This window comes from Sparus aurata, chromosome 8, assembly GCF_900880675.1.
Source record: "Sparus aurata chromosome 8, fSpaAur1.1, whole genome shotgun sequence".
NCBI classification, from domain to species: Eukaryota; Metazoa; Chordata; class Actinopteri; order Spariformes; family Sparidae; genus Sparus; species Sparus aurata.
Window position 1 is genome coordinate 27,694,241 of NC_044194.1, and position 16,288 is coordinate 27,710,528.

The 16,288-nt window shown below is 39.3% G+C and overlaps 1 protein-coding gene across 1 annotated transcript in view; it reads right to left on the reverse strand.

The window, feature by feature from the left end:
* The window catches only part of nlrc5 (NLR family, CARD domain containing 5), a 38,466-nt gene that overhangs the window by 5,707 nt on the left and 16,471 nt on the right, over positions 1-16,288 (reverse strand). The window contains 36 exon segments of the mRNA XM_030426835.1: positions 255-338; positions 977-1,060; positions 1,177-1,269; positions 3,451-3,534; positions 3,675-3,758; positions 3,877-3,951; positions 4,891-4,968; positions 5,054-5,137; positions 5,256-5,339; positions 5,630-5,689; positions 5,789-5,875; positions 6,069-6,152; positions 6,512-6,595; positions 7,090-7,155; positions 7,312-7,401; positions 8,288-8,371; positions 8,493-8,576; positions 9,251-9,310; positions 9,503-9,592; positions 10,264-10,347; positions 10,437-10,520; positions 10,648-10,677; positions 10,778-10,825; positions 10,957-11,046; positions 11,412-11,495; positions 12,056-12,139; positions 12,253-12,333; positions 12,504-12,593; positions 12,871-12,954; positions 13,787-13,870; positions 14,141-14,170; positions 14,268-14,318; positions 14,841-14,930; positions 15,035-15,118; positions 15,212-15,295; positions 15,776-15,859. Coding sequence (XP_030282695.1) covers positions 255-338; positions 977-1,060; positions 1,177-1,269; positions 3,451-3,534; positions 3,675-3,758; positions 3,877-3,951; positions 4,891-4,968; positions 5,054-5,137; positions 5,256-5,339; positions 5,630-5,689; positions 5,789-5,875; positions 6,069-6,152; positions 6,512-6,595; positions 7,090-7,155; positions 7,312-7,401; positions 8,288-8,371; positions 8,493-8,576; positions 9,251-9,310; positions 9,503-9,592; positions 10,264-10,347; positions 10,437-10,520; positions 10,648-10,677; positions 10,778-10,825; positions 10,957-11,046; positions 11,412-11,495; positions 12,056-12,139; positions 12,253-12,333; positions 12,504-12,593; positions 12,871-12,954; positions 13,787-13,870; positions 14,141-14,170; positions 14,268-14,318; positions 14,841-14,930; positions 15,035-15,118; positions 15,212-15,295; positions 15,776-15,859 — 2,805 coding nt within the window.

Sequence of the window (16,288 nt, forward strand, 5' to 3'; positions counted from 1 at the left end):
TTACTACACTGTCTATTAGTTTGCCTTTGACTTTGATAAAGAAATAGCAGGGTGGAAACACTAGCCTGTTTACATTATCAAAGGCTGCAAATCAATCTAGAGCCTCCCCTTCTTCTTCGCTTAGATGTAATGTAGCCTCATTGGCCAAGCTGACAGGACAGCGTTCACATGTCGCCTCTTACAAGGTGATCTTCTAAAGAAGCATTAACAGGAATGAGCCACATATAAAAAAATGTCATCATATCCGTCCTTACTGGAGCTCCTCCAGGCGGCTACAGCTGCTTAAAGCCCCCAGTAGTTTGACTCCTGATCGGTCGCTAATAAGGTTCTTGGAGAGACTGGAAGATCACACACACACACACACACACACACACACACACACACACACACACAGTCAGCAATCTTCATGTCAGATGCCATGAAGCAGTTTGCGGCCACCAGACGCTATTATAAATAATCAATTTAACTTAATAAAGTAATAAACAAATGATTTATAAACAGTAACAATCAGCGGATGAAGGCCAAAAGTATTTGTGGATGTCAGTCACACAATTGGAAATGAGGAGGCTGCTGCCAAATGGGACAGCTGGTCCCCATAAAGAGGGTGATGACAGTCTAATAAAAGTGCTGGCATGTTTTGAGGGATTGCCACTTCACACAATTACAACCAAGCAACTGTCAAGCTGATGATCTGTAGGTACGGTAATCTCACTCTTGAGGGTAGCTAACAATGCCAAAGCAGTATATTGTTTTATCAGTTAAACTTTAAGAAAAGAAAAGGGCAATTGATGTTTTTTTTTTTCAGGAATACACTACTTTTATCATGTCTTATCTTCAAGTGATACCTGCTGTATGAATAGTTCACACCAGACACAAAACAAGGTGTAGGAAGATAAAAGACAGACAGAATCCAATACAGAATCAAGATGTTTTTTTTAAATGTAACATATTAATAATACAGTTACTTGCTGCCTACCTGATCTTCCTGAGCTCCGTCCAGACAGGAAGGAGTCTGATCAGCTGCTCTGTTCCTCCATCAGCCATCCTCCAGCTGTCCAACCTGAGACAACACATCCAACTTCACTGATGTCAACCATTCTTTAATAGACGGACTGAAATTAGGTCAATCACACTTTTTTATATGCAGCATACTATATATACATATGAAGAACTCACTCTATCTCCTCCATACGTGTGTGTCCCTCCATAGCAGCGAGGAGATTGAATACATCACTTTCCCCCGATTGTTCCATTGCAATCTTATTCATCCTGGAACACACACACACACACACACACACACACACACACACACACACACACACACACAACCACACACACACACATGGTGGCAAACATATGGTCAAATGTACTTTAATGGAAACTATTGTGGGAAATTCTAAGCGCTTTATCGTAGACAACTGGACTTTCAATTCCTTGAATCCAAGAGGCTTCTTCAGTTGTAACTAAGTTCTTAAACTCTGTGTGGGACTGTCCTTACAGAGTCGTTAAGTACACATGTGAGCTCTGAGTTTCAGGGTTGTTAGTGCCACTTGTGGGCCACTGATCAGACCCCCTTCATGTGGGTTGCTGAGGCCTGACCTCCAGTTAGCTAGAACAGAACAAGCCTCTTGGATGAGAGCTGAGACATCTTCAAGCAACTGAAACAACTCAAGTTGCCTACGATACAGCACTAAGAATGACCCTGACCTGGATTACTGACACAAGACAAGAGAAGAGAGACACAGCTAAAAATAGACCTTTGATAATTAAAACTAGGACAAAATGTATGTTTTATTCTCATCCACGAGATGGGACTAAAATGTTAGTAGTGAGCGATCAGACATTTTCCCCCAACTGCACATCCAGTCTGTCTCTCAAGATTATAAACAACGTTCTGACATTGGCTGACGAGCACAGATTTCCAGAATCCCAGATGATGTTGTACAGAACTGACAGCGAGATAGTGACATCAAAAGGGATTGGTAAAAATGTAAAAAATAAAAATAAAATAGATTTGTGGAAACAACTGAATATTTCTAATTTGGCAGAAAGGAAAGCATAATGCCGTAAATGGAGACAAAGAGATGTTCTCTGGCTACAAATTAAGTGGGAAGGATACAACCAACCTAGAAGAGACACTTGAAGTAGTACCATCCTGCTATTAATGCCATGATGAGTTAGCTAACTATAAGTCCTAATGTTAACTAAGCATGTAAGCTTACCAACATTAGGTCAATTTTACTGGGCAGTCTGCTGCGTCAACTTGTGGCAAATTTCAAATTGTGTTAACAGTGTGTTGCTTTTTAAAACCTGGAGCCTACATTTCCCACAGTGCAATTTAGCCACTAAGTGACGTCACTGTAGGCAATTCATGAGATTACTGTACATGCAGCTTCCTCTGGATACACAAAAAGATTTATACTACTTTTTCCACATGTGCAGTAGCACTACAGAAGACCTGTAACATTTGTGGAGTTACCCTTCAATGACAGTCCTAAACATGGAATGGCAATTACTATCTAGTCAATGTGTTGCTTCTAAGATTATACAGCAATTTATTTGGATGATATCTTTGCATGTTTTATTGGCTCTATTGCCAAAAAATGTTATATTAATAAGTGTAACTAGTGTGAATTTAATGGTAGCATTTTTAAGTACAACAGCCTGATAAAACTGCCTGGTGTGTTGTGACAAGTGACTGGCTGCTGATTATGCCGAGGCTTATTAGCCTAATTGTGTCAGTTTAAAAAAGAAAACATTTTAACAAAAAGTTGACTAAAATGAGTGACTTGTCGTCGACTAGAACTGTGAATGATAAAAATGACTAAAATGTGACTTGTGCATCTAGTCTACGACCAAAACAGAGGCTAAAATGAACCACGATGTGAACCTGTTACGCTGGTAATGAATGGAGTGGATAATAAATAACTGTGGGCAAATTAAAATAGTTAGAGTTAGTTAAAATAATTTGCCATCTCTTGAGAGGGTGATTTATGTCCATGTAAATATGATATGCATGTGCATGCTGTATAAACAGCTCTGACATTTGCCAACTAAGTCCTGACCTGGCAGCCCCCTCAGTGAGCAACACTTTACAGCTTGGCACTATGAGGGAACAGGATGGGGGGAGCGAGGAGTTTTTTTGATGAGCTTCATGTGGAGCTGATGACACGCTGGTATGATGAGCTGTAGCAGCGGTGGCCGGAATGCGAGCCTCAGTTTTGGCACGGACAGTCAGCAAATAGATGATATCATAAATAGACCAGATGATTTGAGAGGTGATGGATATGTGTGTAAGTACAGAATGTCCGTGCCAAAGTAGTAGTAAATGTACACGTGCCTGGTTGAAATTACTATGCAGGCTTAAATACTGTTAATACTTAGCAGTAAATAGGCCACATTATGATGAATATAATGAGACGCTGCAGTAAACCAGACAGTGTTTCTTACTTGAGACTTCGTAAAGAGTTGATATTCCTGAGTGACTGTGACAGACACATCCTGCTCTCCTCATTGAGCTGCAAAGAGTCCAGACTAGACATGCACAAGTGACACAAACACATTAATGACACAAACACACACACTTTATCTTCAGGACATTAAACAAACCAGTCTATCTGCATTCAGACATTTATGCACAAAAGTTCATATACATGCCTACAATTGTTTCTTACCTGAGGCTTTCCATACTGACACTCTTTCCCAGTGCTCTGATGAGCTGAAGCCCTCCAGCCGCTGTCCACAAACAATGAGACAGGCTGGGGAGAACAAGTCAAATGGTAACGTTAACAGGTCCAAATTATGTTCATATAACCACCTGTGGCCTTAACTACACTACTGCAGAAAGAAATATTATGCTGAATGGTAAATGCGTACTTTAGTGATCGTAGACGGGGCAACATCTCGGTCATAATCTCTGCTGCAGCGTCACCAATCACATGACCTGATAAACTGGTAGAAAGAAAAGGGGACATTTTATTTCAATTCATGAACAAACACAAAAATGATGCGCTGGGCTATTCATTGAACTTTGAAGTCAAAATTTAAAGAGTTATTTTCATGCATGACAAGTTAGAAAAAAGACCCATTAAACACTGGAAGCAGCTGATCCTTAACTGGTGAGCTGACATCATGTCCACACAGTCAATACAAAGCAATTCCACTGCAGGAACTTTCCCCAGAGACTATTAACCTTTGGAGGAAATAAGTGCATTTCCACCCAAGGGACCAACAGCATATTTAACCCCTTAAAAGTCCCTGTTCAGGGGTTAGTGCTTTCCAAATGTACAGCAACTTCAGGTTTGAAAATCACAGCGCTGAACACTTCTGATTGGTGGAGTACACGCAGCACTTTGTTTCTAAATCTGCAGCCGCAAACCAGTCTGTCTTTTGGTTGTTGTGTGTATGAAAGATTGACTGGCGTTCGTCCTTTTTTCTTGGTCATGTGCATACATCAGCAGACTAATGTGTCTTATGTTTGTTGGTTTTTAGGGAAACGCATTCAATAAGGTGCTGGAGAAACATTTACCTCCTCGAAAGCAACTTCCTGGGACTACAAGTCCCAGGTAATTTGTTCAGAAACACAGCTCAAATCTTTGATGTTTTGCCCATAATTAAAGGGACAACAAGAAAACTTTGTAGCTCTCTAGCTTTCTTGCAAATCAAAAATCAAAACCTCATAAGCCATGTTACTGTACACGAGAAAACAATTCAGAAAGAGATAAAAGCTTTATAAACAAACAGAACTCTGCCTTAAGTGAACTATGCATGTACTGTTGTAAATTACCAGCAGATCAATTCTTTTATATCAAGCACTTTGAATAAAGACAGATGAAGGGAAACAAAATTAAAGGCCCAATTAAAAGTCCCAAATGTGTGTTTGTTGCTCACTTTAGGCACTGGATTGCTGTAGCCTGCAGCAATGCCTCTGACAGCCTCTCAATCACAAAAGTCCCTTTGGAAGCAATACTGCAAAAGATGAGGGTAGATGATTCTCATGCTCAGACCGCAAAACAGACAGAAGTAAAACTGTCAAATGTGCAAAACGTCTCACCTGAGAGACGAAAGATGTGGCAGCGAGGGCAGAACAGAGCAGAGAAACTCAGCTCCCCCCAGACCCAGTCTGTTGTGGGACAAACTGTGAAAAATGACAGTAAACATAATTTAACACCACTGTATTTCTTCCATTAATAAAAAAAGTCCCTGTTGCATACTGAGTTCTTATTATATTAATACACACAAGGGAGTGTACTAACTCGAGCTCTGTCAGTAGAGGACACTTCTGGATGAAGCCCTTCATGGGTGCAAGATGGTGCCCCTCTACTGCACAGTCTACAAAGCTAGAGGAGGGAGAGGATTGACAGGTTTACTGTTAATATTTATCATAAAAAATGTTTAATCTTTATTCATTCAGGGAAAGTTCACTTTTCAGAAACGCCCTGATCACATTCACACCACTGTCTGATCTGTTGGCCACTGAGCAGCTCTACTGGAGAGAGCCAAGGGGCAAGATCAGCTTTTCACTTTCCCCTCCCAGATTTATCCTGCCGGTCCAGGGAATTGAACCAGAAACCCTCAGCTTGCCCGTCAGTGGGACTTTAATTTGAAAAGGCAACCTGAAATGTATTACCTGACTGAAGTCAGTTCAGTGGACCTCCTCAAAGACAGGTGCAGCGTGGCGTGTTGAACCCTGCAAATGTGAGGTATTGAATATGAGTTTGAATATGTTTGAATATGTGCCTAACCACGAAGGGTGTATAGTCCTCGTGTGTTCATTTGCATCTCTCACTTGATAGTGCGTATGCTGCTGTTGAGCTCCAGACAGCGACACACCAGAGTAACAGCCTCCTCGGATCTGATCCAACCCTCCTCAATACTGTCAAAGAAGAGAGAATGTGGCACAGCTCAGTATTTTAACAATCAGTTTACCAGCTGGCTACAGGTTCCTTCAGCTTCTAGAACACACACGGAGATGTGTGTTTGCCATGACTAAAAAAACAGTATGGAAGAAAAACGATCCTATTGTGTTGTGTTGTACTGTAGTGTACATCTACAGTGTTCTCTCTCACCTGACACTGAGTCCTCTCTCGTGGATGTTCAACTGTTTCACAAAGTGCACGATCCAATCTGACTGCAGCAAACTGTTCCTGAGCCTGTGGACCAACCACAGAGTAATCATACGTATTATTCAGACGAGTGTAAGTGCCAGGATCTAGTACTGCATGGAAAATAAATTGAACGCTAGACCAGTTGAGACTTTTAGTATAATGAGCCAGGTCTCTGTACTCATTTGAATTAGTCTTCTTCTGCATAACAGTGCATAACCTTTCAACATAAATTTAACTCTGACTGGAACTGGAATTACAGTTTTGAAATATTTACAGTATCACCCTTCACATTGAAATGTCATTTTTAACTGATAATCTGCTTTCCTAAATTCCAACCAAACCAAGCTTTTCATATGATGAGAACTACGGTATAAAATGGACAAAGAAGATTGAGGTATACTTACTCCACTTTGGTCAGACTGGGACATAGAGACATGATGTCTGCTAATCTGACCAGATGGTCACATTCCAAACTGCTCTCTCTGACACTGGCGCAGAGACAGAGAAGATAAGAGGGGAGGGATAAACAAACATTTGTCAAAAGGTGTATGACCACCTACTGCTACCTTACCAGACAACAAACTGAAAGAATCAATGACAGAATGCAGACAAATCATGCTTTCATTGTGATCGCTGCATCAATCACACCACCATGTGATTAAAACTAGGTGAAATTTTGGCCGACACTAAACTTCCACTTCCCGTCTATTACCTCCTGTCAGTGCATGCTTCTGTGGGAGTAGTAAATAAAACCTGATACCTCCTGCATAAGTATAAATTATTGAGGTTTATGCCATGTAGAAATGAATAAAACCATCAAAGGAATACCTCTACAGATAATCTAAGTTCAGAGCAGAAGCACCTCACATACTGCGGTCTATAAAGTACTTCAAAGAGGCTCAGTGGTAATGTGGTCTAAAGGTTAACCAAACTCAAAGCAGCTGCACACTTATGCTTTTGAAAGTTTGGGTTAATGCCCTACCTCAGAGTTTTTTCACAGCCTTCGGACTGTGCAAACCAGATGAGACACCTCTCCTCTGCTCCCAGACTACCAGCAGACATCACAAAGTTGAGTCCACGGACAAAAGGACAGACACGGACAGATACTTCATTATTTGTGCAGTTTTACACGTTTTCACATTCCAGTTAACTGCTTTCTTCCTTTTCCACTTTGTTTACTGAATTCCACAATGTACAGACTTACCCTGCTTCTACACCAGAGACTCTACCACAGGCACGCAGCGTGCTAGCCACATCCAACAGCCCCTGCTGGGTCAGGCTGTTGTTGCTCAAACTGTGGATGGAGACACATTAAAGATCAGTATCTGTATGACTTCCGTATGACTTCTTGGTTTCAAAACTTTACTTTCTTCAATACGAATAAACTTGGAGGTCTTGTTCAAATTACTGGTCATATGACTAAATTACACCGTTTCTCTTTAATCAGATCAGATTTCAAGTGCTACTGAAATGTCTAACAGCATTTAGCACTTGGCTGCATTCTTTGCACTACCCTGGCATATTTGCAAATTTGTGCTTGGTATGAATTTACATTACCCTGCTCTAGCCATGTGTTTTATTGTAAATGTTGCTGTTGATGTTGTCCCTTTGTCTTCGACCATGATGTGAACCCTTGCTGCTTACCATACTTCCCCTCTGGGACACTGGACCTTGAGAAAAATGTTATTGTGTATTTGACCCATTTATGATTCTTCGTCACTACAGCTGCATACTGTAAGTGACATCTGAGCAAAAGGAAGACAATACAAAGACCCTTTTCAAAGAAGGGTTGCCAATGTCAAATTAAAAAAAGAATGATGACTGAAATACATTTAGCTGCTGGTGTTGTTATATCTGTCAGGTCCGAGTCTGTAGTAAAAGAGCTGAAAATCAAAAGAACACTGACAGCCTGCCTGTGCAGCATTATATGCAGATAGTTGACACGTGACAGTTGTAAGTGCTTCTTTAAGACCTTTTGTCTTATTAAAAACATGCCTTATCTGTCAAATTCATTGGATTATCCTTTAGTTAGATCAACTAAATGTCCCCTCATGTCTACTACTAACAAACTGTTTATTCAAAATAAGGTTTCTTCACTGTTTGCATTGTTCACTACAGCTGCTACAATTGAATACTGAACTGAAAATGTTGACATCAGTTTTTAAGAACATGTATCTTACTTGATGTAGCTGGTGATTGGAAGCACAGGTACAGAATCCACGAAACGCCTCACTCCTTCATCTTTCAGTTGGTTGCTTGATAAGCTGCGGTCAAAAGAAAAGATGACTCAGCATCAACACCAACAGTGTGTCAGTAAGCAGTGGTATGTATGTACAGTACACGGGTATGTGTGGTTTGTGTGTGTGTTCTGTGTGTGGATCATACTCCAGGACAGACAGGCGAGGACCATGCTGTAGGATCTCGAGCAGTCTCTCCAAGTTCTCGACATTCAAGGCAAAATCGTTTAACCTGTGTGCACACAGTCAGCCAGACAGATGCAACATTAGGGCATCATGGGGGAATTCCAGTGCTTTTTAAAGTACCTTGGACCTCTTGTGACATTTTTTTGTCAACCAAAATGTCACATGTCACACCCCCTGTCACCACTTATTTCCTTTCTGCCTTCGCAACTGTCGATTAAAGGCAAAGAAGTGTATTTTGCAATCATAAAGCTGCCATTTCAGTGAAGCAAAATCTCTCAATAAGAATCCAATAAGAATCCTTTTTTCAAAATGTTGTTCCGCAATTAGAATAACAAGCCTGTCTGTTTCAGAAACAGGTATTTTTAGTGAACGTAACTTTTACAGTTGAACTATTATATTGCAGCTGCTGCAGTCCATGGTCGTGGTTGCCAGTTGAGGTGATCTACTAGAAAATGAAGTAAACACAGGGCCCAGGATTTAAAAATACTGGAATTACCCTATATGTTAGGAAGTCACGGTGAAACATTTAATTTTGCCGCTAAGTACTGTTTCCAGTTGTGGTAGACAGCCAGTGCTGGAAGAGTTATCTAATCATTTCAGTAATGAACCACAAACACGGGCAGCAAGACACAAAAAGAGAAACACCCACACACAGCAAGTTTGCTTTAGTTATACCAGCAGAGGGTGCATTCAAAAAACTTTCTGAAGCTGATCACAGACCTGCAGCTGGTGTGTTCTGCTGTCACACTGTCAAACTGGATGAAAGATTCAGCCTGATGCCTGAGGAAGAGTTTAAAGCAAAAATTAACAAAAACACAGAAAAAACATTCATTGCAGTGAAATATTTAAAATGAACAGTCCTATTAATTATAGCTACTACAGAACAGACAGCCTGGATACAGAAAAGAAGCTGTTAACACTTCCTAAATGTGGCATGTTGACATCTTGGCAGATGAATCTCAGGAAAAGTACCTGAGCTCCAATGATGTGACTCGCTGATTGACTGTCAAACAATTGACCAAGTTCAGCGCTCCATCTGCGGACGTGATGCTGTGGCTGACGCTGTGGAAGAGGGCAACAGAAGGTTATCAAATCCCAGTGGCTGCTCAGAAAAAATAAATGCAGGGTTCAACAACTTTAAGAGTCAGGATTCTAAATGTACTATAGTAATCTTTTGTGAAATTTCCCAAGCATGACAGCATATTTTTGTGCGGTGAAAATAAGACAGGAAGACTCAGCACGGACACCTACCCTCCTACACTCTCCTGCTTTGTGCACACTGGGCCACATTCCAAACTTGAAGGCATATTTTTTAATAAAATCCTGTGGCATTAATTGCATCGCTATAATTCTTTCTTTGCTTGTTTAAACCTTTTGTTATTATTGATTATTTGACCCTTCACTTTTAATGGCATCTGAACAAGGTGCCATACAAATAAAATCATTATTATTGTTATTAACATTAAGCCGTCATTGTGTTTGCCTTTTTACACTGATCTCAAAGGACTGGATACAGTTCTGGATTGTTTCATCTCTTATGTTTATCCCCATCATAATAACAGCAATAACATTACATCTCAATATAACATTAAATATGCATACAGTACACATGTTTGTGCCATTTTTGTGTACAACTCCTCCTTGATGATATAATATTATGATATATCATAATTTTATATATCATAAATAATCAATATAATATTAATTAACTCAATCACGCGTGTATGTCCTACTTAAGTCTCTGCAGTGATGTCATCTTCGGCAGGACCTTCAGCAGATTCTCGATAGCCTTGTCTGTCAGTAAGCTGTGGGACAAACTGACACAAAATAAAAATATATTAATGTCTATTTGTCTGGTCATAATTCTGAAATAATCATCTGTGCATATAATAATACTCTAATTTACTCTAATTCCAAGTGGGAGTGACACTGAAGCAGTCTCCTACATAGTGCAGTCACATTCGTTGGCAGGAGGCTGCTGTTGTTTATCCTACAGGATAAAAGAGAATCATTTTGTGTTTTAATTTCAAAGCAATCACTTGTTTTTAAAGAAAACTTAACTTATACACACGTCAACTCTTGTGTTTTTCCTCAAACTCTTCACCAGCATACTGTACCTGAACACCTTTAGCTGCTGATTGTCTTCACTGAAAAAACAAGAGAGCACAAAATGAGCTCATTGGCTGAGAAAATGAAAATGCAGGGTTAGGGTCACAGTTGTTTCCAGATGTGCAGAGGTATCTCTACCTTTTGTCAGGGCAGAACTTCAGGGTCACCTGCTCTCTGCCGCCATGACTGTAAAACCAACAGCACGCATTTAACAAGGCCATTGTCTCCCTCGTCTATTCATTGGTATGCTAATTTCTGTATCACTTGTACTTGTGTCTAAACATCATTGAGTGCCTAAAACATAAAACAAAAAGTACCTAATGTGAATTTGTGTTAAGTTGTTGTGGGAACACAAAGCTCCAGCCAGCATCAACACTCCCTCCATTGTGATCTGGTTGCTACTGGCACTGAAAAACACACAAAAACAATTAGCGAGGGGTAAGGACATCACTCAGCTCCAAATGAGCCATTTATAGTGAGTGATGGCCCGGGGTAAACATAGCAGCTGCCAGCATTGAGACGTTTGCTTTGGAACCTGTTCGGTGAGAAAATACTGGTCCAGCTTTTGCCAAGTAACCAAGATTAGATCAGCTCTGTCTAATGCTACAGAGTCTCATCTTTCATTTAAAAACATTCCTCCTATCTCAGTGCAGAAGCCATTTAGCAAAATTCTGCTTTTACAACCAGTATCAGGTGTTTGCTATGCAGAATTTCTAAATTGTTCTGAGTGTTTCATTAATTACATTGTTCTCACTTTGTGCGTGAGGCTTACTTGATCTCCCGGATGCTACTCAGGCGTGGAAGGATCTCCAACAGTTTCCCCAGACCTTTGTTGCCTAAAGAGTTACTGGACAGACTGACAGGCAAAAATAAGGGGTTAAAACAAAAAATAGGAGAAGAGTACAACATGAGCTCCTAATAAAAGAAACACTTAACTGGACACTGCGTTACAATCTATAGCCACATATGAATTTACCCTACATACACATCATGTTTGTTAATGAGGTGCAGTCATGTGAACTAATGATGTCTTTGGTGGAATGGCTTTCAATGATTTGCACCTTCACCTTTGCCGTTACTGAAGACTGATAACATTTATTGCCTTGATGTCATTTGCCTCTTTTTTTCAGTCACATGTTTCATTCATAGGAAAAGTTTCAAGTTGTCCTTTGTAAAAGAGATTCTGAATCTCATTAGGACGGTTAATACATAAAAATATTCTGGATGTAACACACACTGATTCTGCTGTGCTTTTGGTTAGGTTAGGTTAGGTTTCTACTTTGGGGATGGGATGGTTTTTGGGATGGGATGGGACATCAGTAGAAAAAAAATACCCAAGTCAACAGATTTTTACACAAATTGGTAAACATTTTTCATTGCTTAAGGCTTTTTTTCATCATCTTTTTTGTATCTTACTCGAGCAAAGTGAGTTCAGAGGAAGTTCCCAAACTCCTCCAAACTTTCTCCAGATCAGCAGGAAGCAGACCACAGCAGCTGAGACTGACAGAGGAAACAGCTTCATGATTACTATCATCATCATCATCATCATCATCATATTCACCACCAGTAAAACAGATGTTATCACTGTAAGGATGTTTGTTCTTAACACATACCAAAGTATTTTAGATATTTCATCCGCAGGTTTTTGTCTTCCCCCAGAGAACACAATAGACACCTGGACAGGACGCTGTAGTCTGAAACATGAAGTAAAATACTAAGTAAACTAACGAAAAACTGAGGTTTACTAATATAATTTACCAATATAATACTAATTTACAAGTATGATGGTCTGGCCTAATGTGTGTAAAGTTATTATGCATTTATTAGTACTTTATGTTCAATGATGTGTGTGTGTTGTTTGTACCTGACACGAAGCTCGATCACAGCAGGGCAGTCTGATAGCAGAGCCGTCAGAATCACCACAGCCTCCACTGAAGAGCAGCTGTCATTTACACTGAGAAGACACATCTGACATCAACCATCTGCTGCTGATCAATTCTTACAGATGCTGAATACAGTGTTTGATACTTATACAAACACTGTATATATATATGTATACTAATATGTAGCCACTAAAAATCTAATAAATATGCAATAAATGTCGTTTTTGATGGCTAAGTAAACAGAGTACAGCAAAAATGGCATATTTGTATAGCAAATACAGTGTGGTAAAAATCATTTTTTGTATCATGTGCTTTGTGGTGAGAAGTCTGGTATGAATCCAGTCTCACATGATCTCTTTGGAGACGTTAAACCGGGGCAAAAACTGAGTCAGCGTCCTCAGTGTTTCCAAATCCCAATGGCCTCCAGACAGACTAGGGCACACAAGCACACACACACAGAACTTAATTAGTATATGTTTGGAATTAACATACTATATGTGCAATTAGCAGTATTGCAAACGACACCAATAAAAAACAGCTGTGACAAATTTTGTGTCATTTAACTATAAACGGAAATAATGTCAGTTGTGGTGAACCCTAAGGGTCAAAGGAAGTTACAGCACATGATATGACGAAACTTCTGCTAGCGCTGCCCAGGAGAGACCATAAAGCAGTAAGGCAGGAACTGGCTGTTGTCATTATACTCAGTGCTGCATTATTCTCCTTCAATATGTATGTAAAACTATGTAAGTATGATCAGAACCTTTAACTTAAATTAGGACTGTGCAGTCAAATGTGCCCTGTCAGTGCTTTCCTACTATGTAGCAGGATGTTTTTGGATTAATATTACGGCTGCATTAATTTGTATATTGTATTTTACTGCTGTAGATGTTTAAGGTTGAGCTCATTTTAACTTCATTATTTACTGTTAGCTGGTTTAATCTACAGCAACGCTTCATAATATGTCCTGTGAGAACCACATCACTTAAAAACGTCAACTATTTTTAAAAAGTAGGTTTTTTTTAATGGGGTTATAAATAGTTATTTGGCTTAAAAAGATATAAAGCTACACTTCATCCTTTATTCTATTAGAAAAAAATAAAAATATGTGTTTTTCACTGATGAGTAAAAGGCACAATATTTGATCTTATATATAGTGCAGTTAGTTTAATTGTTGAAATGTACTTAGTTACAATCCACTGCTGGCTGTATCATTAGTAGGGAGTTTCCTGAATTTTGAAGAAGTGTATTTAGGGTTACTTACTCCAGGACAGACAGGGCGGGGCAATGTGTCAGTGACTCGGCAAGTTTTTGCATATCAGGCTTGCTCCATTTCTGATTCAACAAGCTGGAGAACAAATGGTACCACAAGATAACACTTTAACAAAAACAAAAAATGCAAAACATCAACATTTAAAACTCAGTCAGTACCGGAGCTTTACAGACTGTCCAGCATTAGTTCTGTAGTCATAGATTCTGTGACTGTTTCTGGTGCAAGAACCTTCAGAGCCATTTCACTTCAAATGAAGAGCAAAGTTCTTCAAGGAAACTGTCTGCGTTAATAAAGATCTGGACAGCTGTCAACATTTAATAAGGGCAGAACTGTTTGATGTCTCACCTGATAGTTGGTTCAGATTTAGGTTTATGGCTGTGGAGGGGAATATATGAATTAGACATAATTTCAGGGTGTGCAGAATTCATCTGATGACAGTGTTAATCAATGACAAACTGTACAGTTGACTCACTTGTTAAAATCTGAATTTTGACAGAAAGTTACTGTCATTTCCTTCATCTCACTGCAAAAAGAAGGAAAAAACATATTTCATTACGATGTTTACTAGCTCACTTTTTGACACAATCAGAAACTTTCAACTTTTATTTCAATCCTTAAAGGTCCAATAATGCAGAGCAAATGCAGATGTAGTGTTTGGCCTCTGTGTTAAAGGTGCACTCGGTAGTTTTGGCGATCTCTATTTTCTGATTTTATTTTTTTTTATGCCTAAACAAACTAAATAAACAAACTCTCTTCAGTTACACAACTTAATAAGCCGAACAAACAAACTAACCATCAAGGAAAAAACAATTTTATACTTCCTTCCTTCCTTGCTAGGTTCAAACAGAGCACTGGAACCTTTCGTTTTCCTCTGAGAATCCCCTTTTTTTATTTTATTGTTTGCATTTCCTCTCCAAAAACTATAGTGCTCCAAAGGACAAGGACTGAAGAAGACTTATTTCATTTTGCAAAAATGATGTTGCTTATAACTTATACATATACTGACTGTATATGTATATGTGTGCGTGAATGTGTGTGGTCGTACTCTGCGCGAATGTGCTGGATGTTCAAACATGAAGACATCGTCCTGATCAGATAATCCACTGCTTTCAGAGAGAAGTTGTTTCGACCCAACCTGCGAGGCACACGTACACACACGTAACTCTTATGCACAGAATCAGCGAAATCTTAGTGACGCAGCTACTAAGAAATAAGATCTCATGAGCAGAATGAACTCACATTAGCGAGACCAGTCTTGGTAGCTTGGTACAAACATCGGCGATGTGTTTGATCCCTGTGTCTTTCAGATTGTTGTCACTCAAACTGCAACGTCAAAACAAAGGCGTAACATTTTCCAGGTGTCAACAATGCCATTTAGTCAGAACAACAAGAAAAATAACGTTGTAGCATATATACTTGATTTCAGTGATGTGGGGACAGTTCTGTAGAGCAGAGGCCAAACTAGCTGCTCCTGCGGCAGTCATGGTGGAACCGCAAAACCTTGTGGGGAAAGAGACAAAATGAGTCACTGTTGCGAGGGTGTTCAGTGTAGATATATTCTGCTACTGTGAGCGTTTTATTTAAAACATTAACCGTGGCTTTCAAATAATTAGATTCACAACATTCATGTGAAACTTTATTATTGGATTGCTTTTGTTTTAATCTGCAGCTAATTATTTGCCCATTTCTGTGTTTTTGTTTTTCTTATCTTTTCAATGTAATTGTCACATTTTTATATTTCCTGTACAGCACTTTGAACTGCCTCGTGTCTGGATGCTGCTATATAAATAAACTTGCCTTGCTACGTACCTTATAGTATATCATAGACAACAAAGTACACTGATCTGTGAGTATTGCCAAAGGAGGGTTAGCAACATTTACAAAACGCCACTTTTGATGAACTAAATATGAATTCAAGAGAGATTCAAGAGACAGACATGAAACAATGTGAAACAGGACAAACAATATTTTGAATCTTACTCAAGTTTCCTCAGGGTTGTGAATTTTGGCAAAATGGAGGACAACTTCTCAGCAAACTTGTCGCCATACTTGCGGCTACGAAAACTGAAAGCAAATAAGCGAAAAAAATAATACAAAAAAATCAGAACGAAACAAGCCTTAATTGTGAATCAGAAGTCGGGATGCAAAAACTGCCTTTGAAAAATGTCAGCTTTGTTGGGCAAACAAAAGAAAGAGAATACAATAGCTTTGACTGCTAGAGAGGTGTGACTCTGTCACCGGGACCCTTCAGTGACGTAGGCCTTGAGAGTTTCTGTGGAAAGACTTGCTGCCTGTGTCCACCCGCTTGGTACTGCTATTCTCCTTTTCATTTATTCTTATTATAACTTACACAATAATACTTGGCCACGATGCAGTATTTTCTCTTCCTGTTTCAAATGGCAATTTCAGGAATAATTTGATATTGTAATTTAAACAAAAAATAAAATAATACACACCTATTAGGAAGAGATTAGGAAGATGATTACTACGCAG